The 27997-nt window shown below is 46.3% G+C and overlaps 1 protein-coding gene across 1 annotated transcript; it reads right to left on the bottom strand.

Annotated features, from left to right (window-relative positions):
- Positions 1-100: 100 nt before the first annotated feature.
- HACD4 (3-hydroxyacyl-CoA dehydratase 4) lies at positions 101-26494 on the bottom strand. Its single transcript, XM_082205248.1, has 7 exons — positions 26298-26494; positions 22260-22363; positions 19495-19622; positions 9139-9251; positions 5696-5802; positions 3512-3643; positions 101-1504 (listed from the first exon to the last, which is right to left on the bottom strand). The coding sequence occupies exons 2-7, from the start codon at positions 22354-22356 to the stop codon at positions 1422-1424; spliced, it is 660 nt and encodes a 219-aa protein (XP_082061374.1). The 5' UTR covers positions 22357-22363; positions 26298-26494; the 3' UTR covers positions 101-1421.
- Positions 26495-27997: the final 1503 nt, after the last annotated feature.

Raw genomic sequence — 27997 nt, 5'->3', positions numbered from 1 at the left:
GGGGTATCTGAACATATGGGAAAAGAGAGTATCAAAAGAGAATGGACCACAAAATCTAGAGGCCTGCCAGGCACACAGCAGAATGGAAGATGTGGAGAAGTTTACATTTTCTCCAGCCTGATTTTATTTATGAGGCTCCCATGGACTGTAGGATTAACAGTGTTTAATCAGCTCAAGTATTATCTTTTGCCCTTTTCCCAATCTTTACCTTTGACTTTTACACCACTTTGCACCCCCTGGAGCAGTTTTTAAGGGGTTCAGAGGGGGAAAGCAGAAATTTTATGGACTAGTGAGAGTTTGTTGTGCAAGTGGAACAGCAGGCATTAGATACAAGCCATGCGGTATTATAGGTGAAATGCAAAGTCTGAATTTCCCCTGTAATATCACATGGTTTGTATCTAATGTTGCTGTTCCACTTCTACAACAGACTTATACATCTCCAACAAAAGTACTACCCTTCTCTCCCCCCCCCACCTTAAAAACTGCTCCAGGAGGTTGTAGGGCCTTCTGGAACAGATTTTGGGACCACACAGGGGGAGAAGATGAATTGGACATTCTCACAGTGGAAGCAGAAGTCCTCTTGCACAAGTGACACTCCATCCATACAGCACTATGGAACATCAATATTCTCTTGGTTTTAGATATACTCGCTGCTCCATTTTGCATATATATAATTACAAATCTTTAAACTTCTAGGTTTCATTACATAAATGTGTCGAAAGAGACAAAGATATCCTTTTTTTTACATTTAAACAAAAAATATGTTTCCAGTGGCTAGAGGTTCATGAATGATTTAACCAGAAATTCCAATTATGTGGGGAAAGTTAAGACAAACATTCCAAATCTTAAACATTTGCACCAATATATTTTGCCTGTGTTGGCTTTGAGGCAGTTTCCACTAGGATGGTAATCCAAGTCTGGCTCTTACCTTCACAAATCGGCGGCTCATATTATGCGATGTTTCTCCATTTGGGGAAGGGCGTAGAAATATTTGTGTACATAAATAACTAGTGTGTTGGGCAGAGAAGGCTAGGCTTAGTGTCCTCCTCCCTGCTACTGGGCCAGGCTTCAGAACACAGCATCCCTGCGCAGTTGCCCAGGACCCAGGCTGAGCTACTGGTGATTTTTGCTCTGGGCCCCTTTTAAGGTCCCCACCTTGAGGGCAAACCCTCAGAATCCGCTCTGTCGCAGCTGAGTGTTCTGTGGCTCCATTTCCCCCACAATCCCAGTCCCAAAATGTGCTTTAAAAATCACAATTCTGCACCAGATTTAGGGTTCTGCTGCACACACAAACACTTCTCAAGCCATGTGTGTCATGGGATCTACGTATCGAGAGCGTGTGTTGCCGTCTTTAAACCAAAGTTATCCAAATTACTGTCTCATGGTACTGTCTCGTCTTCACTCCTTAAGGAAAAGGTAAGCTAGCTTCTTTTGGCCTTGACCGTCCAGCTTCCCAGTTGAGCCTTCCGTTCCATGTAGAGGCATCGGACAATGAGGTACGCACCTAAATGCAAACCAGAACAGGCTCTGAGTGCAAGAAGGTAGAAACCAATATGGAGACTGCAATGGCATCTTGTTCTTATGAAGCCCATTCAGGTCCCTCTATGATACAATAATCTTTATTGTCATTTTCCCATACAGAACAACAAAATTGAAGAAATCTGCATCAGACATTCAAAAACCAACAAGCCTGCTATCCCAGCGTGGTTAACCCCCTAAAAACTCTGATACCCCATAATTGAATACAGTATACTCCCATAGAGACTACCTTAAAAGGTAAAGGGACCCCTGACCGTTAGGTCCAGTTGCGGACAACTCTGGGGTTGTGGCACTCATCTCGTTTTATTGGCCGAGGGAGCCGGCGTACAGCTTCCGGGCCATGTGGCCAGCAGGACTAAGCTGCTTCTGGGGAACCAGAGCAGTGCACGGAAACACCGTTTACCTTCCCGCCAGAGCGGTACCTATTTATCTACTTGCACTTTGACATGCTTTTGAACTGCTAGGTTGGCAGGAGCAGGGACCAAGCAATGGGAGCTCACCCCGTTGCGGGGATTCGAACCGCTGACCTTCTGATTGGCAAGTCTTAGGCCTTGTGGTTTAACCCACAGTGCCACCCACGTCCCAGCAGAGACCACCTTACACGGCATTTAAAACCAAAATCGCATTTGGATAGAAACTGTTTCTCAGGCGGCTAGTCCTAGTCTAGGGATCTTCCAAGCCCTTTCTCCCTCAAAACATTTGCTAGAGTTGTAGTTATATTGTGAACATCCCTGAGACCTGCGGGCATAGGGTGGTATACAAACTTAATACATTTAATACATAATAGTAATACAGTGATACCTAAGTTCTCAAATTTAATCTGTTCCGGGAGTCTGTTCAACTCCTAAAACCATTCGAAAACCAAGGCGCGGCTTCCAATTGACTGCAGGAGCTTCCTGCACTCAATCGGAAGCCGCGCCGGACATCCGGCTTCCCAAAAACGTTTGCAAACCGTAACACTTCCGGGTTTGGCGGCGTTCAGGAGCCGATTTGTTTGACAACTAAGCTGTTTGGGGACCAAGGTACAGTCATACCTCATGCTAACGTTTGCTTCAGGTTGAGCGTTTTCAGGTTGCGTCCCGCGGTGATCCGGAAGTAACGGAACGGGTTACTTCTGGGTTTCGCCGCTCACGCATGCACAGATGCGCAAAATGACGTCATGCGCAGAAGCTGTGAATCGCACCCCGCACACGCACATACGCGGGTTGCGTTCTGCTCAGGTTGCGAATGGGCCTCTGGAACGGATCCCGTTCACAACCAGAGATACCACTGTACCACTGTAATAATAATTACAGAGATGCCCAGATATGGTTGTGACATTATGTAGCCCCAGTTCTTCACTTGTGGAAGACTGTACAGTGGTACCTCAGGTTAAGTACTTGATTAGTTCTGGAGGTCCGTACTTAACCTGAAACTGTTCTTAACCTGAAGCACCACTTTAGCTAATGGGGCCTCCTGCTGCTGCCACACTGCCAGAGCACAATTTCTGTTCTCATCCTGAAGCAAAGTTCTTAACCTGAAGCACTATTTCTGGGTTAGCGGAGTATGTAACCTGAAGCATATGTAACCTGAAGCGTATGTAACCCGAGGTACCACTGTATTCTTTTGGTTCTTTTGAGCGGCACTTGCTTCTTTCGCCCCATGGAGCCTTGCCATTGTCCTGTGGCCGTCGCCACTCCCTCCCTCCCGGCCGTCGCAGAGCATCACGGGCACTGCCAACCATGCGGTTTGAATTGACCAATCCGTGGCGGCATGGGGGCGGAGCTAGGGGGAGTGGACCTGAGGGATGCAGTCTTCCCTCAGGTCCACTCCCAAGGCAGAAAAGCGGCAGCACAGTTGGCCCAAGAAATAGAAGAGGGATATATATACAAACAACTCCCAATTCAGTCCCTACTGAGAGACTTGGGCTACAATACCCCTGGCTTGCCAAACTCAGTTTTTTTGTGTGTTTGCTAAGAAACTAAAAACTTACCTCCAAACAACATCACCATGTATATTTTTAGTACATAGGGAAAGTAGACGGGTATATCGAATGGTAAGGGCAGCTGGGTTGAGTAAGTGCCGTAGGTTTCAAAGTGAGGTAGCGATTCATATATGGCAAACTCTGGAGAGGGGGAGGGGAAATAGATTAAAAAAATGATTTAGTGGCTTGTAAGTGAAAAATCTCCAAAATAGCAAAATTAAAGGTCTTAGGCCTTCCTTTATGATAAAAAGCTATAATGGATAACTTAATGCAACGTAAGACCATCTATAATTATCTGCTCCATGTCAAGCACAATGGACAGGCAGGTTTTCAATGGCATATAAAAGTTAATTTTTAGCAGGGCAGATAACTCTGTACTTTAGATGGAGTGTAATGTAGTCACCAGAAAGATTTAGTGCTTGAAATGCATAATAAATTATTATCATCATTATTATTATTATGAAATTTATATACTGCCCTATACCCGGAGGTCTAAGGGCGGGTCACATTAAAAGGATCACAGTATATAAAATAAAAACAATAACAATAACCCGATAATACACCCTCCCCGAAAGAGCCACATTTTAAAAGGGTACGGGATGTTGATCAGGTCAACCAAAGGCCTGGTTAAAAGAGGAATGTTTTTGCCTGGCACCTGAAGGTGTGCAATGAAGGCGCCAGGCAAACTTCCCTGGGGAGAGCATTCAACAGTCAGGGAGCCACTGCAGAGAAGGCCCTGCTCTCGTGTTGCCACCCTCTGGACCTCTCGATAGAGCCTTAATCTGCAGCTACGACAGCACAATAAATCAAAGCCTCCATTCAGCCCAGGCTCCCTGAAATAGGAGCATAGCAAATCTACTGAGTCAGATCTTTGGTCTGCAGCTCTCTCTCCAGGGTTTCAGGATGCTGGAGGTTGTAAGTGGGAGAGAGCAGATTTTTTAAGTCTTTTAAAACCCATTGGAAAGTTGGAGGAAAGTTGGTGATAGTTGGGAGGCAAAGAATGGTGTGCAGGGTTTCATGTTTGTCACAGACGTGCTCTGTGGAGAATTTGGATATTTGAAATTCTGTCAAGATTTTTTTATATAATTTTTTTTTTATTCCATTTTCCATTTCCCCCAATATTACATCATAACAATTATTATTATTCACAATTTCAAAATTTCCCTATTCCTCCCAGACTTCCCTCAACCTCCTTCTCTGGTTTATTTCACCATAATATTATGCCTGCATATTGCCTTTCCCCCCTCCTTTTTTATATTTTAACTTATAAATTATATAACTTTTGCTAATTAACAGAGAGACGTCGAAATAAGGACAAAAAATCCTTCAAGAAAGACTGGGAACCATTTTTGGCCTGCATGCAGAATCAATGCAAAGACTTGAACTCATTAGCAGGTTCTGAATAATCACAATTCTGTCAAGATCTTTTAATGTTTAGTACACAATTAACTATTCTGAATGAAGGTTTGATGGTGTTCCGTCTCCCTGCAGCAGACTGTGTCTTTTCAGATATTGCCGAATTGCTGCTCCCATTTTCCCCAGCCATTGCTCATCCCGATTGGGGCTTGTGAACATTGGTTTGGAGACTGCATCACAAAGGATGAGAGCACATTTTGGAGGATAGCTCTGTTGCAATTTGCATCTTGCATTTGCAGCATTGTAAAGTGAAATATACTCAGTCGAGTATGGATTTCATGCTCTTTATTCAGCTCATAGTGGTGAGGAGGAATGAAAGTCGCCTCAAAGTATGTGCTTTATATACATTATTTACAGAATGGGCTGCACGTGATTGGCTAATTCCGGAATTCTCCTGTAGGCCAATCAGATTGTGGATTCACTTCCATCTGGAGCCGGATTGGGTGGCTCCTGCAGATCAATCATACTGCTGCATTGTTCTAGGACCAATCAGACGGCTGCATTCTGAATCCTATTGTTCTAGGACCAATCAGACTGCTGCATTTTGGATCCTATTGTTCTAGGACCAATCAGACTGCTGCATTTTGGATCCTATTCAACACAGTACATAACACAAAGGGTCTGCTTTAAATGTGTGTTGAATTGATTTTTTCCTCCACCTCTACTCAAAAGTAAGCCCCTTTGGATTCAATGGGCATTACTCCTGAGCAAGTATGCCTAGGGTGGTAGCCTTAGAAATCAGGCAGGCTTCTTCACATCCCCTCCCTCTGCCGTTACCTTCAGCCAAAACCGACAGAGGATACAAAGGAATCCATAGTGTATAATGGAGCCATGTCAATTCTCGAAAGTATGTTCCTGTTATTGCCAGCATACAGTAAGTATATCTAGAATAAAAAGCAGGTGAAAAGAGGGTGAGCCACGTTCTGATTTTTCACTGCTGAAGATGCTGAATAGCTGAAGTCTCCTTTTAGTAACCAAACAATTAAACCGCTGTGTTGCAAACAATTATCAGTAATATCCAAGGCAACACAATGACCAAGTACAACAATGCGATGTCAATATGAGCTCTTTATATAATCTATACAGAACATTGAACGGTATGAAATATATGAAATATGCACTCTCTGCAAAACCAAATAAACAGAAATCTTACAAATCTCTGAAAGTCACAAAATATGCACTCTTGATGGATTCTCTTGAAAACATAGAACCATACTTATGTTTATTTGGGTCTATGTTTTCAAGGGGACGCGGGTGGTGCTGTGGGTTAAACCACAGAGCCTAGGACTTGCTGATCAGAAGGTCAGTGGTTCGAATCCTGTGACAGGGTGAGCTCCCATTGCTCGGTCCCAGCTCCTGCCAACCTAGCAGTTCGAAAGCACATCAAAGTGCAAGTAGATAAATAGGTACCGCTGCAGCAGGAAGGTAAACGGCGTTTTCGTGCGCTGCTCTGGTTCGCCAGAAGCGGCTTAGTCATGCTGGCCACATGTACGCCGGCTCCCTTGGCCAATAAAGCGAGATGAGCGCCACAACCCCAGAGTCAGTCACAACTGGACCTAACGGTCAGGGGTCCCTTTACCTTTACTATGTTTTCAAGAGAATCCATCAAGAGTGCATATTTTGTGACTTTCAGAGATTTATAAGAAGCCTCCTTTTAAGCAGCAACTTGACTGCTGAGATAGCTCAGCTGGTGGAAGTTCAAAGGTGTCATTTCACCAATCCTGATCCCCAAAATGTGAGGAAGATAAGAAGCCAAAGAACAAGGGGAGCCATTGTTGTGGTGCCTTCGAGATGTTACTGGACTCTATCGCCACAGCCAGTGTTTATTGGGACTTCACAGAGACCCAGTGTTGCTCTTTTGTATTTCTGCTTTGTTTGCAAGCTAAATCACACAACCCCAACCCAACCTGCATGGGGGTAAGCCCCACTGGGTTCAATAAGACTTACGTCTGAGTGAGACTGCACAGTTAGCCATCTGAAAATTCCTTACATTAATTTTTTTTTCAAAAAATTTTAACAAATAAACAATTCTACAACATTTCAAATTTGACAATTAGTCATTCCACCTACGACTTCCCCTCCCTCCCTGATTCCCTCAAAAATTCAATTCACGCTTGTCAGAGCTGCTTCCAGATCCGAGCTCACAGAGGATCACGCTAGCCAGCATTCACTGTATAAAAGTCTTTATTGATTTACAGTTTCCATTTTCAAGCTGTAGCGCGCAACTCTACGTCTTATAAGCTAGACCGGCGAAGCTCCGTCTGAGTCCCCGCCTCCTGTACACCAACGTAATACCCTAGCCTTACTCCACCTTTTCCTCCTGACCGTTCTTCTCTGGGTCCCTCTGCCCCCCGTGGTCTCTTCCTTCCGGGACTCTTCTGACGCTGACCCCCCGGACCCTTCTGTCTCCTTGCGGCGGGCTTTAGGACCTGGCTCCCTTTCCAGGCTGCTTACTGTGCCGCCTTCCTGTGCATTTGAACTTGGCGCGCGCGCCCAACCTTCCACTTTCCGTTTGACCGTTTCTTCTCTCTCCGATGGAGGTGTGGCCACTCCTGACTCATGTCCTCCCCCCTGCGGCGAGCCGCCTGGTCCCGATGCCTGGCGCCCTTCCTCCCCACTGCGCTCTGTTGGGGATGTTGGCCCCGATTTCCAACTGCTGCTCTCTGAACCCCCCTTTGTCCCTTCTTCCTGGGGTGTCCCCCTAAGCTCCCCCCTTGCTCTGGTCACTGGCGCTCCTTTCTGTGAATCTTCCGATTCACTGGAAAGACTCGGAGATCTCGGGTTGTCATCATCGCTCATCTTTCCTTCGGACTCCTCCCCTTCACTCTCTGTTTCCTCCCTTGCCCTCGCCTCTGCTCCTGAACCCCTGACAACGCTGCATATTATTCTATACCTTCACCTTATCACAAAAGAAAAACAAAAAGTTCACCCCCAGTGCTGTTCTTACTCAAATCCTATTTGTGTTTTAACATATTTACATTGAGTTTTTACGTCTCCTACAAACATTTTCCAATCTCCTTTAAAATCAGTCTCTTTCTGATCTCTAATTTTACACGTCAAACTTGCAGATGCTACATATTCTGTCCATTTCAGCTGCCATTAAATGGCCCACGAACTCTGGGGCTTCTGAAATGATCTTGTCCTCTCTCCCAGTAGGAAATAGACAGACAGGCAATGTCTAAACTTGATTGTCCACATAAAAGATAACCACTCAAATCTCTAAGGGCTGCTGTGTTTGGAAGGTGAGAGCACCCACCTCTTTCCTCAAGAGTTCTATGTTGCTTGGATTTACTAGGTAGTTGAATTTGTTTCCCTTTGCTTGCTTTATCTCTGTTGCCTCAGGTAAATAGCAGGAACCTTGAAAAACCAGTTTGCTCACATTTTTTGCTCTTCCGACAGAACTGTGCCCCCTTCTCTCGGTGCAGCCTAAAGCTGTGGCCTTCAGCTTTATCAGACCTGGGACCCACCTTTATTCCAAACAGGAATATGCAGACCAATTTCTTAGGCTTCTTACCATATATACACGTGTGGTGATAAAGTTGCTCTTGCAACCTGCCTTAGATCAGGCCGCGATCTGGTTGGGGGACCCAAGGTAAAGGTAAAGGGACCCCTGACCATTAGGTCCAGTCGTGGCCGACTCTGGGGTTGCAGCGCTCATCTCACTTTATTGGCCGAGGGAGCCGGCGTACAGCTTCCGGGTCATGTGGCCAGCATGACTAAGCTGCTTCTGGCGAACCAGAGCAGCGCACGGAAACGCCGTTTACCTTCCCACTGGAGTGGTACCTATTTATCTACTTGTACTTTGACGTGCTTTCGAACTGCTAGGTTGGCAGGAGCAGGGACCGAGCAACAGGAGCTCACCCCATCGCGAGGATTCGAACCGGCGACCTTCTGATTGGCAAGTCCTAGGCTCTGTGGTATAACCCACAGCGCCACCTGTGTCCCTTGGGGGACCCAAGCAATGTCCCAAAGCAACCAATTTAATCCACACAGTTTCTGTGTATCTCTCTGTTTCTAAAAATCTAGGAAAATACACAATTTGTAGACTGCAGCTAGCAGCAAGGCCAAAGCGATAAGTAAGTGAGGGAGTGCCCACGCTTTGTCCTTTTTCTAGTCTTCCTAGGATTTGCTTTTGCAGGAGAAGCAGACCAGATAATGAAACTTAATTGCCTGCGGAATGTAGATATGGAAGGCCGAAAGAAAAACCATTTGGTTCTTACCTGACCACATCAAGGAAACTCCATAGGAAGAATAAGATGCACACAACACATTTTCCTTGAATTTCTTCTTGACTGACAATCACAACAAATAAGATGATGATTCTTTCTGCAATCTGGAAATGCGGGAAGAGCAGAGGATAAGGTGGTGGATTGGGTTCTGCTTCAGCAGCTGTAGCCTCTGGTTTGTGTGATGGGGAAGGTACGTGTGAGATTCTGGGTGCTTCCGGACGGCTGGTATTTTGGGATGGGATTCAACCACATACTGGCGAAACCCATTTCCTTGAGAGATTCAACTTTTTGCGACAGGGACGAGGGCAGCAAAATGCCCTGGAAAGTGTGAGTTGACACTTGGCTCAACACGACGCCATCTAACCTCCCCACAAACAAATCAGGAGAAATAGCTCATTAAATAGCACCATCTAATCTCCCTGCAAATAAAAATCAGGTTGAATGCTCAATAAACAGGTCATCTAGAAGCAGTCTGTTTTAAACGAAGGAGGAAAACAGATCGCATGGCAGCAGCCGTGTTGCAGAAAGGATCAAGGCGATAGAAGCATTTCGTACAGATGCCCACACAGAGACAGTCACACATTCTGTGTTTTACGGCTGTGTTCTGTGGTCCTGCCTCTCCTACCTTATTCGCCACCCAGTATTTTATGCAAAAGCCTCTCTTTGTAACCACCTCTTTCCATATCAACCTACCCGAACCCTGAGATCATCTTCTGAGGTCTTTCTTTGTGTGCCTTTTCCATGTGAGGTCTGGAGAGTGGCAACTCGAGAACGGGGCCTTCTCTGCAGTGGCTCCCCGTCTGTGGAATGCTCTCCCCAGGGATGTTTGCCTGGCGCCTTCATTACACATCTTTAGGCGCCAGGCAAAAATGTTCCTTTTTAACCAGGCCTTTGGTTGATTTGATTGACATCCTATGCCCTTTTAAAATGTTTTTTGGGGGGTGCCTATTAGGTTGTTGTTTTTATTATTATTAGGTATCTTCTGGTTTTATATCTTGATTTTATTCTCTGAACCGCCTTGAGACCCCCATGTATAGGGTGGTATATAAATTCAATCATCATCATCAACAACAACAGCAACTGTTGCCCTTAGTCACTGGATTTGCATGCTCAGCAGACTCTTGCGATACCGTTGGAATTAATTTTATTTTGCATCCTTATATACCGCTTATTACCAAAACAGTCCATAAGCAGGGTAGAAGAAATAGCCAGAATACCTCCCCCCTGCCGGCAACATATAAATCTATATGATGGAGCTAAAAGAATGTGCTGCCAGATAAAACAATACCCCCCACCCCAAAAAAGGAAAAAAATAAACATAGCAACATGCTTCAGAAATGTCCAGGGAAATGTTTCATCAGCCTGGCCACCCGGTACTTGCAAGGTGGGAGGAGGACTGGAGAGAGGTCGTCATCTGCTGCCATCTGGACCCCATCCCCTGCCATCTGCAATGACTTCTACCCGCCACCCCCTGAATAAAAGCACTATCTGCTTCCTCTTGCATAGGCACATCCTGATTCACGACATGCAACACTTACCTGACAACATGTGCACATCACACCTCATTTGGCCTGTCCTCTACTCCAGATCTATTCCCAGTTTTCCCATTCAAATCATTTGCACTATGCAAAGACCAACCCTGCGCTGCCCATTACTCATCCAATGTGGCCCGTTCCTCTCTGCGCCGACACTTCTCACGTGCCCGCAATACTTGCAATGCACCATCTACCCAATCTCTCTGATGTTTTCCTCTGAAACACCAAATCAGTTGCTGTGTCTGCCCTGCTAACATGTGCCAGGTAACACACACACAAACCACCCAGTATCCTGGCTCTTGCCGAGGTTGCTTTCTTCCACCCAAGATTCTCAGCCAACTGAATTAGGGCCTAGCAACATATGATGTAGCTACATATGATGTAGGGAGGTGGGTGGTGCTGTGGGTTAAACCACAGAGTCTAGGACTTGCAAATCAGAAGGTCAGCGGTTCGAATCCCCGCGACGGGGTGAGCTCCCGTTGCTCGGTCCCTGCTCCTGCCAACCTAGCAGTTTGAAAGCACACCAGTGCAAGTAGAGAAATAGGTACCACTCCGGCGGGAAGGTAAACAGCATTTCCATGCACTGCTCTGGTTCGCCAGAAGCGGCTTAGTCATGCTGGCCACATGACCCGGAAGGTCCCTTGGCCAGTAAAGTGAGATGAGCACCACAACCCCAGAGTCGGCCACGACTGGACCTAATGGTCAGGGGTCCCTTTAACTTTACCTTTACATATGATGTTAATTTGATGAATGAAATGGATGCATTTCATTTTATAAATTGCAGGTACAATCAGGTGGGGTTCAGAATCAGGACCAAGGCATGTGAAAGGAGGGTTGAAGATCTTTCTTGTTCCAGGGAAAATGTTCCAGGGAAAACATCCCAGCATCATTCTGAAGCTCCTATATTAGCCCTGAGCAGAAAGGTCCCATCAGCTTGGGGGGGGGGTCTTGCTATTTTCCCCATCCCTCACACAAAAAAGGAAGTTGTGTATCTTCCAGCACTTTTGCTATTTCAGATCCTCTAGTATTCAGCTTTAATTTTAGTAAACCACACTGGCCGTAACCGCAGAACTATTAGAAATACTAAAATGAAAAAATAAATGGATGTGTCAGTTTATCCTTTTTTTGCTGGAAGGCAGGATTTCCTTTGTCAAATGACTTTGCTAGATGGAAAGAAATGCAGACCACTTCCTGAAGATAAAAGGTTCTGGTCACGGAAAACTGATCAGCTTCTTAGCTTGCAGGACTTTCTGTAAACTTTCAACACATTAACAGCTGCCTGAAAGCGGGTGGGGACAGAGAGTGTGGTTGCAGCTGAAGAAAGTAGGCTTGAAACATGCATTTGGAGAACCCGCATTTCCCCTGAGATATGACCCTGGAGGAGTCTCCTCAACAAACCGCATAGTCTCAGCTTCACCTTCCTCATGAGGAGAAAATGAAGCAAGGCTTAATTGCAACTAGACAGTGATGTGTGCTGGGCTGAGCTATGTATGGCCGCCGAGAACATATAACACTGGTCCTGAAAGACCTTCATTGGCTCCCAGTACGTTTCCGAGCACAATTCAAAGTGTTGGTGCTGACCTTTAAAGCCCTAAATGGCCTTGGTCTAGTAGACCTGAAGGAGCGTTTCCACCCCCATCATTCTGCCCGTACACTGAGGTCCAGCGCTGAGGGCCTTCTGGCGGTTCCCTCACTGCAAGAAGGGAGGTTACAGAGAACCAGGCAGAGTGCCTCCTCAGTGGTGGCGCCCGCCTTGTGGAACGCCCTCCCATCAGATGTCAAGGAAACAAACAATTATCTGACTTTTAGAAGACATCTAAAAGTTCTATGTTTTCAAGGGGACGCGGGTGGCGCTGTGGGTTAAACCACAGAGCCTAGGACTTGCTGATCAGAAGGTCGGCTGTTCGAATCCCCGCCACGGGGTGAGCTGCCGTTGCTCGGTCCCTGCTCCTGCCAACATAGCAGTTCGAAAGCACGTCAAAGTGCAAGTAGATAAATAGGTACCGCTCTGGCGGGAAGGTAAACGGCGTTTCCGTATGCTGCTCTGGTTCGCCAGAAGCGGCTTAGTCATGCTGGCCACATGACCCGGAAGCTGTACACCGGCTCCCTCGGCCAGTAAAGCGAGATGAGCGCCGCAACCCCATGAGTCAGTCAGAACTGGACCTAATGGTCAGGGGTCCCTTTACCTTTACCTTTGGGTTTTGAATGTTTTATGTAGATTTTTCAATTTCGTTGTTCTGTATGGGACAATGACAAGAAAGATTATCGTATCGTATCAAAGAGGGAACAAGCTTATTTTCTCCTGCTCTGGAGGGTAGGACTCGTACCAATGACTTCAAGATACAAGAAAAGAGATTCTGACTAAACATCAGGAAAAAACTTTCTGACAGTAAGAGCCGTTTGACAGTGGAACAGTCTCCCACTGGAGGTGGCGGGGTCTTCTTCCCTGGAGGTTTCTAAGCAGAGGTTGTATGGCCATCTGTTAGGGATGCTTTAGCTGAGATTCCTGCATTGGACTAGATGACCCTTGGGGTTCCTTCTAATTCTATGATTCTATGATTCTATGTGCTTTGAAAACACACATCATACCCTTTGCTATGTTGTGGTTAGAGTGGCGAAAGAATTGGGGGCATGAGATCCCAGATAGCCAAGATCTTTCCTCCTCACTCCATATTCTGATTTATGGTTTGGGCCTGTAGAAATTACAGGCTGAAATAAAATAAATAAATAAATAATTTTTATTTATACCCCACCCTCCCCAGCCAAGGCCAGGCTCAGGGCGGCTAACACCAGATATAAATACAATTGATTAAAATACAACTTAAAAGCAAGATTAAAATACAACAGCCTCATTTCAGTAGAAACTCAAATCAAAAACTTTTTGGGGATGAAAACGTCAAATCTTCACCAAGGCCAACTATCCAGACTGGTCCTACGTAGGCCAGAAAAAAGCCAGGGAAGTCCCCAAATAGGAGTTCCATCACAGAAGGAGAAAGGAAAGAGGGGAAGGGAATCAAGTTGATTCCAAGCCAAAGGCCAGGCGGAACAACTCTGTCTTACAGAAATGAGGTGCAAGATGAGTCCTGAGAGCAAAACCCTCAACCAGTAGGGCTGTGTACACATTTCCACTTACTCTTGCTCCAGCACACTCCCACCAGCCTGTTTGGCATTTGTGTACACATGGCTTTACCAGCAATGCAGAGCTATCCTGTAGTTTCAATTCAAAAGGAAAACCTATGCCATGTTGACTCCGCAGTTAAGCAGAGATGTATAAAGCTGAGACAGCCATTGCACATCCATGGATGACAGCTTCATGAATAGGAGCTTTTTGGGGTGGAGGGTTGCAGGAGTGCAGAAAACAAAAAGGCATTCCTGCCATTTGTTTGGCGTGTACATAAACCTGTAAATGCAACTTAAAACACAGCAGGGGAAAAGAACCTCACTGCATTTTAGGATGCAAATGTTCACATAGCCCAGAACAAAGAGATTTTTGCTTAAGTAATGAAAGGATGCGGTCTCTAAAGTTCTCCTCCGCTTTACTCTTGGGTCAAAAATAAATTTAACTCCGAAAGCCCGTGCCCTCGCTTCCGAAAGCAGAAATTGAAAGCCTGTGCAGTCATTTTACAAAATGTAAACAAGGAGGTTTTGTTTTTCATTCGTGCTCTGTGGAATTTCCTCCTCTCCCCGCTCCCTCTAACTTGACAGCAGCTCAGTTTCTGTGAAATAACACAAGTTAAATCCATAGAAGACCAAAAAAAGTGCATTGCCAAATCACAGCTTCTCTAGGAGATCACAGATGTGTGCGCCATGTTCTGCTCCAGACGGGAAAGAATTCTTTCCCTTGCTCCCCGAAGATGAAAAATGAAACCCAGACACAGTCTAATCCACAAATGACATTTTTTTTAAAGGGGGTAAGATATAAACAAAGCAGTAAATGTATGACACACAGCCTTTCTTGTAGGGAGAGAAGGGGCCTTTCCGGAATCAGATAATGGAAAATCAAGGCCAGCCCAATAAATTTTGGTGCCTGAGGCAGATAGTCCAAATAGTTCTTGGAAGGCTTTAAAAGAGGATTAAACAAATTTGGGGAGAATCTGGCTATCAGTGACTGCTAGCTGTGATGGCTGCGTTCCACCTTCACTGTTGAAGGCAATGTGCATCTGCATGCCATTTCCTAGAAATTACAAGTGGTGAGGATGCTGCTGCTTGTGAATTTCAAAGAATCATAGAGTTGGAAGGGACCATGGTAAAAGGTAAAGGACCCCTGGACGGTTTGGTCCAGTCAAAGGTGACTATGGGGTTGCGGTGCTCATCTCGCTTTCAGGCCAAGGGAGCCGGTGTTTGTCCACAGACCGCTTTCCAGGTCATGTGGCCAGCAGGACTAAACCGCTTCTGGCGTAATGGGACACCATGACGGAAACCAGAATGCATGGAAACGCCGTTTACCTTCCTGCTGCAGTGGTACCTATTTATCTACTTGTACTGGTGTGCTTTCTAACTGCTAGATTGGCAGGAGCTGGAACAGAGCAACGGGAGCTCACCCTGTTGCGGGGATTCGAACCACTGACCTTCTGATCAGCAAGCCCAAGAGGCTCAGTGGTTTAGACCACTGCGCCACCCGCATCCTAAAGGGGCCATGAGGATCATCTAGCCCAATGCTCTGCAATGCAGGAACCATCTGGTTGGTAACTGTAAGAACAGCCTGCTGCAATAGATGACTCAATGTGTTCCTTCCTAGGAATGCTGAAAAACTCATGCGGCCTTCATGACCTCATATTATCTTTAAGAACAGTATTTTCTCCTCCAGGTTCAGCAAAAGCAGACTTGCTCTTATTGCAGGGGGAAAGAGATTTTGTGATCCACCCCTTTCTTTCTTTACCCTCCCATACTCTTAGCAGCCTTCCCCCACAGAGTGCCCTTGAGGTGCTTTGATCTACAACTCCCATAAGCCAGCACAGCCATCCTGACCGGGGCTCTCGGGAGTTGTAGTTTCAGATCTCCGGAGGGTACCAGGTTAGCAAAGGCTGCTCTGAGCATCTTTATCTACTTGGTTTCAACCAAGACAACAGGACACAACCCACACTAGGACACCGAGTACAAGAAATATTATCATCATCATCATCATCATCTAGAGCAGTGGTTCTCAACCTGTGAGTCCCCAGATGTTGTTGGACTACAACTCCCATCAACCCTGAGCTCTGGCCTTACTAGCTAGGGGTGATGGGAGTTGTAGTTCAACAACATCTGGGGACCCACAGGTTGAGAAAGGCTGATCTAAAGGAAGGCACTGGGTGGAGAAGCTGCACCAGATTCTGCTGTATCCTGAACTGAATTGGGCCACTTTGAGGGGGATCCATGCTTGGGCAAATTGGATCAAGATAGACCTGGTGTGACTGCAGGTTGTCAGGGGTGGGTGCATTGGGTGGGAAGGCTGCATGGCTATGCTCTGCTGGCACGTTTCCTGCAAGGAATGACAGCTTTCCGGGTCATGTGGCCAGCGTGACTAAACCGCTTCTGGTGCAACAGAACACCATGACGGAAGCCAGAGCGCACAGAAACGCCGTTTGGTACCTTCCCGCTGCAGTGATACCTATTTATCTACTTGTTCTGGTGTGGTTTTGAACTGCCAGGTTGGCAGGAGCTGGGACAGAGCAACGGGAGCTCACCCCATCATGGGGATTCGAACCGCTGACCTTCTGTGCCCAAGAGGCTCAGTGGTTTAGACCACAGTGCCACCCGCACACATAACAGAACTGAACCCTCCTGCTCAGGGCTGGATCCAGGGCTGGTTCCTGAGTTTCCTGGGTTGGCCCAGGGCAGCTTGGAGCGGAAGACAGTCCATAACTCCACTAAGCACTTCTATGCTCCATTTATTTCAGTGGGAGAGTTAACAAAGCCCCTGTTGTGAAGTTCTGGTTTCACACGGTCAGTCATTGTTAATATTGTCAATGCTTATTAAAATACAGATGTTCATTAAAATGTAGTTAAGGAAGCCACTGGTTGTTCCCTGCTATGCATTACAGAGGTCACCGCTGCAGATAGCCTCCACGAGGGACAGCCTCCTCACCATGAAGATGACAAGACGAGACTCCTGCATTTGAAGGGGTTGGACTAGATTGCCCTTGGGAATCTCTTCCAACTGTGCAGTTCTGTGCTTCTTTAAAACGCTCCGTTCTATATCTTCAACACAGGGTTCGTGGACCTCCAGATATTGTTGGGCTCCAATTCCCATCAGCTCCAGTCAGCCTGGCAAGTGGTCGAAGATTATGGGATTTGTCGTCCAAAAACATCTGAAGGCTCCCAATTTAGCTCTAATGGCGTTGACATTGCACAGGCTCTCCATATGCTAGGTAAAGGTAAAGGTACCCCTGCCCGAACGGGCCAGTCTTGACAGACTGTGGGGTTTGTGCGCCCATCTCACATTTATTGGCCGGGGGCCAGCGCTGTCCGGGGACACTTCCGGGTCACGTGGCCAGCGTGACATCGCTGCTCTGGCGAGCCAGAGCCGCACACGGAACGCCGTTTACCTTCCCGCTGGTAAGCGGTACCTATTTATCTACTTGCCCCCGGGGGTGCTTTCGAACTGCTAGGTGGGCAGGCGCTGGGACCGAACAGCGGGAGCGCACCCCGCCGCGGGGATTCGAACCGCCGACCTTTCGATCGGCAAGCCCTAGGCGTTGAGGCTTTAGCCCACAGCGCCACCCGCGTTCCACCTCCATATGCTACTATAACTCTAAATCCTGCTGAAACCAAAGGTACTGAAATGGATAGCGATGTGCTTTTTGGTGCTATGTACTCTATGTGGAGCTACCTTTGAAGGTGACCCAGAAACTACAACTAATCCAGAGTGCGGCAGCCAGACTGGTGACTGGGAGCGGCCGCCGAGACCACATAACTCCGGTCCTAAAAGACCTACATTGGCTCCCAGTACGTTTCTGAGCACAATTCAAAGTGTTGGTGCTGACCTTTAGATCCCTAAACAGCCTCGATCCAGTATATCTGAAGGAGCGTCTCCACCCCATCGTTCTACCTGGACCAGTCCAGTGCTGATGGCCTTCTGGCAGTTCCTTCCCTGCAAGAAGTGAGGTTACAGGGAACCAGGCAGAGGGCCTTCTCGGTGGTGGCACCTGTCCTGTGGAACGCCCTCCCAGCAGATGTCAAAGAAATAAACAACTATCTTACTTTTAGAAGACATCTGAAGGCAGCCCTGTTTAGGGAAGTTTTTAATGTGTGACATTTTAATGTATTTTTAATCTTTGTTGGAAGCCGCCCAGAGTGGCTGGGAAGACCCAGCCGGATGGGCGGGGTACAAATAAATTATTATTATTATTATTATTATTATTATTATTATTATTATTATTATTATACTTACATCCTATACAAGAAGTCCTACACAGTGCAGTGGCTGGAGTCACTGCCAAGTAAGAAGACCTAAGATCTCATTTGCTGTCTTGGGACTAAGCTCCACTGAATTCAGGGCAACTTGCTGCTGTTTTTGTTGCTGCTGTTGATGGCTGGATTGCACCCAACCAGTTATCTGCTTTTCTAGTCGTGACTGAGCAGCAGGGGGGATGTTAACTGGAAACATAAGATTTTCTAATTTCTCTTTCCCTGAAGAGGAAGGGTATATTCCTAAAATTCTTCTGAAAGGTCAGAACTTGTTCAGTCTTGTGGAATGTTGATCCTATCGCCCATCCTGAGTGTTCTAACAAACATGAACTTTACCCCACGAATTCTTATTCCATTGAATGATTTGGCTTGCTGGTCTCTAGCCAGTATTTCGAAAGGTGGATTTGCAGTGACCAAGTGGCTTACGCAGGAGTAGCACACTGGTATATGCCAAGAGTGTGCATGATATTTGTCTAGTTTGTCGTTCTTTTCAAAATATGCCTAGGCCTCTTTTTCTGCTAACTGGTGTTCAAATAGTCGCCCTACTGAATGATTTGGTAGAGTGGGAAACCCGGGTTCAAATCTCTACTCAGCCAAGATTTAGGACCACGGGTGACCTTAGATCAGTCCCCAGTTCTGGATTGTATCTAGAGTTGCTGTTCCATTCCTGCAACAGACTTCGGCTTGTGCTGTGGAAGTACCCTCTCTGCTCACCTGCAGAGCAGATTTTGGGGGCATGCAAGGAATGGAAAGGGAAATCCTGTTGCATGTGTGGAGCTCTGCTTCCACCAGGTTTATATAACCCTCTCTGTGATGCCCACATCACAGGTTGCCGTGAAGATAAAACAGAAGGAGTACCATGTACCTCACCTTCTGCTCCTAAGAGGAAAGGTGGGATACACAGGTAATAACCAAATCTCTGAATTTGGCCACCTTGACCAGGACTGGCTCCATGTTTCTGGGGACCCTTGGGCACAGGATATCAACTGTCCCTTGGCCCCCCCCCCTTTTCCTCCTCAAACCACAGGCCTCCCTCTTGACCCCACCCATTTAAACTAAAACAAATTATGACAAATATGGCACAAGAAAACACAAACTTTACTATTTTGCTTGTTGCCTTTTGATTTTTTTGACAACTGTAGAATTTGAAGGTAAACGCAAGGAGCACATACGAAGTTCTCTCTCTCTCTCTCTCTCTCTCTCTCTCTCTCTCTCTCTCCCACACACACACACACCTGCACTTCTTCCCTCTTTCCCTTTCTCTCTTTCATACACATAGACCACATGACTACCTTACTTCGCAAGGTTAGCAAATGTTCCAATTTGAGAATGGAATTTCTTGTGGGATTTAACCCCCCTAAACTGATGGCGATCCAAGTGTTGACCCTTGTCTCCTTTCATGCGATTATGAATTATGCGGTACCTGCAAAAGCCTCGGGAGAAAATGGTCTTCCACAATGCTGAGCCGGATATGCAAAAGTTCCAGGATAGACGAAGATTGGCAAACGCGCATCACGAGCCCAATGGAATAGAAAGTATCTGCAACCGAATCTTCATCCCACAGAAAGCAAGAGAAAACATTGGATTATCATTCTATTGCAGCCTCTTCATATTGGGCTCTCCCACTCCCACTCATCATTAAGAGATCAGGGAATTAAAACGGCCACTGTTTCCTGGCACTAACTGTATTCAGTGCTATGGTACATTTTGCTAGAAGACACTGCCATCTTGACTGTGAGTCCTGGAGGACCTGTTCCCTGACTTGCAGATCTTTTCCCACCTGGACGGTAGGAGCTGACTGACTCCAGCTACAAAAGCTGAGGCTGCTGAACAGACTCTTGGGCTGGGAGAGTGTTGTTGTTTCTGTCATTGATATTAATTTTTATATCTTTATTTTGGATCTTATAGTGATTTATGTGGACAATGTGGTTGTGTACATTTCTATGTTTTATTTATTGTCATGATTACTTTTGTTATGTTTGTGCTTATGCATTTTTTTTCATGTTGTAAGCTGCCTTGAGCAAGATTTTGGCGATAGAAAGGCAGCATACAGATAAAAAGTTGCGTGTGTGCATTCTGAACATGCTCCAACCACAACTGAATGGCACAGTTACTATTTATAACAAAGAACATTGAGCAAGATCTTTTGCAAACTTTCGGAAGGGAAATGGGCTCAGCCCGGACACTGAGATCCAGCTCTGAGGGCCTTCTGGCGGTTCCCTCATTGCGAGAAGTGAGGTTACAGGGAACCAGGCAGAGGGCCTTCTCGGTAGTGGCCCTGTGGAACGCCCTCCCTTCAGATGTGAAGGAAATAAGCAGCTATCTTCTTTTTAAAAGACATCTGAAGGCAGCCCTGTTTAGGGAAGTTTTTAATATTTAATGCTGTGTTGTCTTTAACACTTGATTGGAAGCCGCCCAGAGTGGCTGGGGAAACTCAGCCAGATGGGCAGGGTATAAATAATAAATTATAATTATAATTATAATTATAATTATTTAGGCAGTGACCCTTGTTTCCATGGAACAGCATTTGGGCGTTTTAATTTGCAAAAGGTGCAGAAAATTAGCACAGAGACCATTTAGAATCAGCGTTGCCTTATGTGTTTTGACTAAATCTCCAGACAATTCTAGACCAAAGACTAGACTCAAATAAATGTTCCCTTTGGATTTGCAAACTCTTTCTCTCTCCTGATGTCTTTCTTGTTTGGTAAACATCAGGTCACCACTATGAAGACAGCATGTTTTGCCAAAACATGTGTAGATATGTGTGAGATCACATGTGGTCCAAGTAATGAGGTTGAGTCCCCTCACTCTTTTTGTTATAAAGTTTTGTTAAGACTTTCTCCAATACAATAAAGAACAAACTAATCTAAACCGAAAATAATAAAAAAGAAAGAAGAAAATAAAAGAGAGAGAAGAATACAGCCCGTCTTCAAAGACACCACTAATTATCTTCTCCTACTCCATGCCCCTACAGGGTACATGGGTGGTGCTGTGCTCTAAACCACAGAGCCTAGGACTTGCCGTTCAGAAGGTCGACGGTTCAAATCCCCGCGATGGGGTGAGCTGCTGTTGTTCGGTCCCTGCTCCTGCCCACCTAGCAGTTTGAAAGCACGTCAAAGTGCAAGTAGATAAATAGGTACCGCTCCAGTGGGAAGGTAAATGGCGTTTCCGTGCGCTGCTCTGGTTTGCCAGAAGCAGCTTAGTCATGCTGGCCACATGACCCAGAAAAACTGTCTGCAAACAAACACCGGCTCCCTCAGCCAGTAAAGCGAGATGAGCGCCACAACCCCAGAGTCGTCCACGACTGGACTTAACGGTCAGGAGTCCCTTTACCTTTTTACTCCATGCTCCTACAGAGGAGAGTCAAGCATCTTCATATAACATCATTGGGGATAGCTCAGTCGGTAGAGCATTAGACCCTAAATCTCAGGGTTGTAGGTTGTGGGTTCAAGCCCCACGTTGGGCAAAAGATTTCTGCATTGCAGGGAGTTGGACTAGATGACCCTCGTGGTCACTTTACAGTTTTATGATTCTATGAAATATCTAAACTTTTATCTTTTTCAATGCAGTTGAAGACTGCTTCTTCCTATAGCATACTGCACAATGTCTTTGGATCATTAATTTCCACATTTCACAGAAAGCTGACAGGCCTCGGTTTTTCTCAAGCCATTAGTGGATTAAAACCCAGCCTTCTAGCACTAGTCCAGGGGTCTGCAACCCGCGGCTCCGGAGCCGCATGTGGCTCTTTTACATCTTTGCTGCGGCTCCGGGGCAGATACTAGCGAGGGGAGGAGGCGCATTGTGCGCCCGAACACTCCTCACTGTGGCGGGCGCTGTACTGGCTGTGACGTCGCATGGGGGCGGTGCATGCGTTAGTCATGCACCGTTCCGACGTCACCTTCCCGCCCGTGGCTCCGGAGATATATTTGTTTTAAATGTCGCAATGGTTTTGCGGCTCCCAGTTGTTGTTTTTTCTTCGGAAACGGGTCCAAGTGGCTCTTTTTGTCTTAAAGGTTGCAGACCCCTGCACTAGTCCTTCACTGTGGTTCCAGTTCACCTTACGCTTGTGCAGAAGAAATCCCATTTTTGGCCCATGTGTGTTGCTGCTGGCTGCTCTCTCAGTCAGACCCCATTTCCATGGAGAGGCTGCTATTTGATCAATCAAATGGCAAAACAGTGTAGACTTACCTTCCCCAAAAATCAGGAACCTGATGATCATATTGATAAATATCCAGGAATGTCCGCAGAACTGGATTAAATAATAGCAGAAGATGTAGGGGTTCATTGTGCAGCTGTAAAAGCAAGAACAGGGAATTCAAATATCAAAGCCTAGCCGGAATGACAGGTAAAAAGGCAAAGGGACCCCTGACCATTAGGTACAGTTGTGACTGACTCTGGGGTTGCGGCGCTCCCCCAGGGACGGAGCAATGGGAGCTCACCCCGTCCCGGGGATTCGAACTGCTGACCTTCTGATTGGCAAGTCCTAGGCTCTGTGTTTTAACCCACAGCGCCACCCGCATCCCTGGAATGACAGGAGCAATGGGCATTTTGCTACTAGACCATATTTAGAGCTCTCTGTTGGCTAGACAAGATACACCTAGGAAGAAGATAGAAAAGGGATCGCATTGTTGGGATCGCATATCAGAAATTGGAGCAATCTCTGTAAAAGGGAATCGAGCATGGATGGGACCCACTCTGCTTTCTTCAACTGCCACTTCACCTGGTGGCCATGATCCAGAGAGCCTTGCATGCAGAGTAATCCCCTTGCCTGCTCCTCATCACAGAGGGAGGCAGGTGAGCGCAAGAGGATGCCAAGGTTGTTTTTTACCACTTTGTTTCCTTTTATACCACCAATGAATGCAAGCTGCCAAAGGCCAATTTATTGCCACTGGTGCGCTCTGTGGAACTGAGCCGGCTAAAACAGTGGTGTTATCACTGCCCTTCATATGTGGGCCTTTTCCCGTCATGGTGGTGGGAGCAGCCCACAAAACAAACAAACCTAAAAATGACTGTACAAAGCTGCCCATTCAGCCATTACAGTGGTACCTCGGGTTAAGAACTTAATTCGCTCTGGAGGTCCGTTCTTAACCTGAAACTGTTCTTAACCTGAAGCACCACTTTAGCTTATGGGGCCTCCGGCTGCCGCCACACCGCCAGAGCACAATTTCTGTTCTCATCCTGAAGCAAAGTTCTTAACCCAAGGTACTATTTCTGGGTTAGCAGAGTCTGTGACCTGAAGCGTCTGTAACCTGAGGTACCGCTGTATAGGCCAATGAAAATTGCATTTAACGTTTCAGTTTTCACCAGGTGGAGGCAAAGCAATAAGGGGGAGGGCAAGATTTGCTGCCAACATCAAAGGTCTGCCCCCAGATATAGTCAAGATTAAACAACATTTTAAGAGGGCTTCTTGTCATTATTTTCTTTTTATGCTCCATGACAGAACAACATTATAAACAGTGTCAAACAATCATTTTCTATTTCCCCTCTCTAAGCAAAGAGATTTGCTTGGCATGGTTTCTACTTTTTATTATTAAATTCATTGCAAATATTTATATACTATTTAATGCCAAGGCAGTATATAAGTGGTTTAACAAAACCAACAAACATGACAGAAAGATGGAGATAAAATATGCTATGACATGATGATGTGAGATACATCTATATTGATATGCATCAATGAAACTGAAAAACTACAATACCAAATAAATCAATAAAATCTCCCCAAAGCCAAAACAAGGCAATGCCAAGCGAACTAACTGAGGTTGACCTGTTTGTTGAATTTGCTATGGCATTTTCTTTCTTTCTTTTGAATAAATTGTATTAGATTTTATAAAGAGAGATACAAAGATTATCTTTTTTTATCCAAACCAAGATGTTTATCTAGGTAAAATACATATATAGATCCAGAGGAAAAGAGGGGGAAGAAAGAAAGAAAGAAAGAAAGAAAGAAAGAAAGAAAGAAAGAAAGAAAACTCATCCACTCCAATATAACACCCAGCCCGACTACTTTCAATATGTTTGCAACAGGAGCAGGAAACTTGATTTTAAGAAATTGTATTAAGTTAAAGTAACTTGGTTGGTTTTGTAATAATTAGGAAAATTGGGAAAATTAATAAAAATAATAAGAAAGAAAGAAAACTTCCAAGTCTTCGTCTGACAGCTATATAAACATCATTCAACTCACCCACTCCAATATAACACCCAACATGACTACTTTCAATAAACCAACAATATCTTCAGGAGTTTGTTATGGCATTTACAAGTGGCTTCACTTACTTTCTGATAAGAACATAAGATGGTCAGTGATGGGTCGGGTCAGTGGCCCGTCTGCCCCAGTGTCCTGTTCTCACAGTGGTTAACCAGATGGTCATGGGAAGTGCTCAAGGAAGACCAGAGGCAACAGCACTTGCGTTTCCCAGCAACTGGCGTTTGGAGGTTGATTGCCTCCGATAGTGGAAGCCGTTCTACGTACAGCCAAAGAACTTACAAAGGGGTCTTGACACATCTCTCATGGCAAAGAAAATGACCTCATGGTTTCTCTGCAGCACACTAAAGGTAAAAGGTCAAGGACCCCTGGACAGTTAAGTCCAGCCAAAGGCAACTATGGAGTTGCAGCGCTCATCTCGCTTTCAGGCCGAGGGAGCCAGAGTTTGTCCACAGACAGCTTTCCGGGTCATGTGGCCAACATGACTAAACCGCTTCTGGTGCAATGGGACACATTGACGGAAACCAGAGCTCACGGAAACACCGTTTACATTCCCGCCACAGCAGTACCTATTTATCTACTTGCACTGGCATGCTTTCGAACTGCTAGGTTGGCAGGAACTGGGACAGAGTGTCAGGTGTGCGTGCAGAAGCCAGGCCCTGTGACCAGTAGGACTTTGCAGGACTGCGGCCTTCCTAATTTTGTTCTGAAGAGGCAAGGCACAGCTGCACAGGTGAGGCCGATTGATAACTCACTGCACCCGGTGGCAAGAGCCGGGAAGGGATATAAGGTCAGCATTTCCCTTTGGCTCTTTGCCACAGCAGCACGCTTCCTGCCTTGTTGCGTTTGGGTTATTGCTTCTTGATCCTCGGACCTTGGCTTCTTGACTCCTTCCTTCTTGATCCTCAGATCCTTGGCTTCTTGACTCCCTGCTTCTTGATCCTCAGACCGTTGGCTTCTTGACTCCCTGCTTCTTGATCCTCAGACCGTTGGCTTCTTGACTCTCTGCTTCTTGATCCTTGGGCCCTTGACTTTGTGACTCCTTGCTTCTTGACCCTCAGACCCCTGACTTTGTGACTCCTTCCTTCCTGACCCTTGGACTCTTGGCTTCCAGACTCCTGGCTTCTGGACCCCTGTTCCTGCTCCCACCCCGCCATCTTGCCCCCGATCCTGATGTCCCCTGCCGGGTCTTCGATCGCCCGTGAACCGGACCATGACACAGAGCAATGGGAACTCACCCTGTCACGGGGATTTGAACTGCCGACCTTCTGATCGGCAAGTCCAAGAGGCTCAGTGGTTTAGACCACAGTGTACCATTGGCTTAAGAAAGATGCACAAGGACTTCTGACAATTGTAAGATACCACACCAAGGCTCTTCATAATCTGGGATAGTAGACAGTTCCCAATGGCCTGAGACATGTTGTTACCCAAAGCAGGAAACTGCCTCGTTCCCTCCTACATAGGACCAATACTTTGAAAAGTCTTGCTGCCCCATTTAGATATCTATTCATGCTTTTATCTATGGCCTCATCCCCACTTTATGGTGCCCTCTGAAGCAGCTTCCTTCACTTTGCCTCCTGGTGGGGAGAGCTGGTTCCAAGTGGAGACTTCTCTGAGGTCCTCTCTTTCAGACTAACTCACCTCCCATGGTGGTTGCAAGGATAAAACAGGGCTTTGCCCACACGTCCTGGCCTGAGCTTATAGTCGGACGCGTTGCACCCCACAGGAGATCTCAACACCCCACCAGAAAGCAGCGCTTGCTGTCCTCCTGAGCCCCTGAGATCAGGTTCCTCAGTCCTTTTCCTTGATCTCGGTGCCAAAATGCCGATGAAGCAACTCTCCACCGAAACCAGGAAAGAGGAACTTCCCTGTTCAAGGCGAGCTTATTGGAATGAAAGCCTCTGTCCGGTACATTGGGCAGCCTCTGCCTTCCCCACGGCAGGAAGAGGACGCTGAGGAGATTCCTGCCTAGACGACAGCTGGCTCCCAGCATGTCATTGCTTCTACCATCCTGGTCTTACCTTGGTTCAGTTGCCCCTGCTCCAGCTGCTCAAGCCAGCCGAGATCTTCTGAGCTGTCTGTGCTTGTTCCTCTTCCTCACAGCTGCAACAGCTGGGCTGAGCCCAGAGAGATCTCCCCTCCTCTTTGCCTTCCCTTCTTCACCACGTCAGGCCAGCATTGCAACACACACACACACACACACACACACACAGCGATACTTTCTGAAACCAAGTTCAGCAGCGAAAAAGGTTTGTCCTGTTCCAAAAGGCACGTTCCAGAGTTGCCAGGAAGTTGCTGATAATGATGGAATTCAAGAGTCCTTTGTGGAGATACGTCCCTGGAATTGTGGAAATCTGCCCAACAGGCTGCTTAGAAGTCAGGGCTGGTCTTTAGCATTCCCTTTCCATTCTGCTCACCTTTTAAATACCTTGGGTTTTCCTTTCGTTTTAAACTGCGCTTGGAGCCCAGTTCACAATTTGCATATGTGACGTCCCTGTCATTTAAGCTGTTTCAAATTTTAAAAATAACGTGCATGCCTCAGACACATATCATGCCCTCCCACATTTCTCCGATGAAAATAGGGAGTCCTATTTAATAATAATAATAATAATAATAATAATAATAATAATAATAATTTTACCCCACCCATCTGACTGGGCTGCCCCAGTCACTTTAGACAGCTTCCAACGTATATACAAACAATTAAACATTTTAAAAACTTTCCTATACAGGGCTGCCTTCAGATGTCTTCTAAAAGTTGTGTACAGTGGTGCCTCGCAAGACAAAATTAATTCATTCCGCAAGTTTTTTCTTCTTGCGAGTTTTTCGTCTTGCGAAGCACGGTTTCCCATAGGAATGCATTGAAAATCAATCAATGCGTTCCTATGGAGACCGTCCGGGGACAGAGGGGAATGCCACGCGCCTTCCCCTCTGTCCCCTCTTTTGAAGCTTCTCTCCGTTGCCGCCCCTTGGTTCAAAAGGGGTCCGGGGACAGAGGGGAATGGCTGCACGCCTTCCCCTCTGTCCCCGGAGATTGCGGGGCAAGCTTCGTTTTCCGAAGCAAGCCCATAGGGAAATTCGTCTTGCGAAGCAACTTGAAAACGAAAAAACCTTTCGTCTTGCGCGTTTTTCGTCTCGCGAGGCGTTCGTCTTGCGGGGCACCACTGTAGTTACTTATCTCCTTGGCTTGGGGCGGGGGTCACATAACTCCATACCCTCCAACATTTCTCTGATTAAAACAGGGACATCCTGTTCCAGGATCAACTCAGAAACCAGGATGGCATCTGTAAATCTGGGACTGTCCTTGGAAAATAGGGACTCTTGAAAGGTCTGGCAGCACCAGAGTACAGGTTCATGTCACCACTTTTACAAGTGAAAATGTACTCCTTGTGCTATTTGTCTCAGCTGTTGTATGGCTGCTCCTTGGGAGGACTTTGGTGTAGCCCTCCAAGCCTAATACCCCATGCAAGCCCCTCAAATGCCTGCCCCAAACCCAGACTGAAAAGGCAGCAAATGGTTAATGTTCTTGTATTTTTACTACTATGATGAGACGGCAAAGCAGACGTGAGTTGTTGTTGTTGTCATTATTATTGCTTTTTTGTAGCTGGGATTCACCAGAACTCATTTCTGGCACATCTCAGGTGGGCGCCATCGCCATTTTAAGAGAATGAGGGAGGGATCCATTGTGAGTTCCAGCACCTCTTATTGTAGAACAATAGTA

The sequence above is a fragment of the Podarcis vaucheri genome, assembly GCF_965113315.1.
Source record: "Podarcis vaucheri genome assembly, chromosome: 17".
Classification (NCBI taxonomy): domain Eukaryota; kingdom Metazoa; phylum Chordata; class Lepidosauria; order Squamata; family Lacertidae; genus Podarcis; species Podarcis vaucheri.
This window is presented reverse-complemented; position numbering and strand designations above follow the sequence as displayed.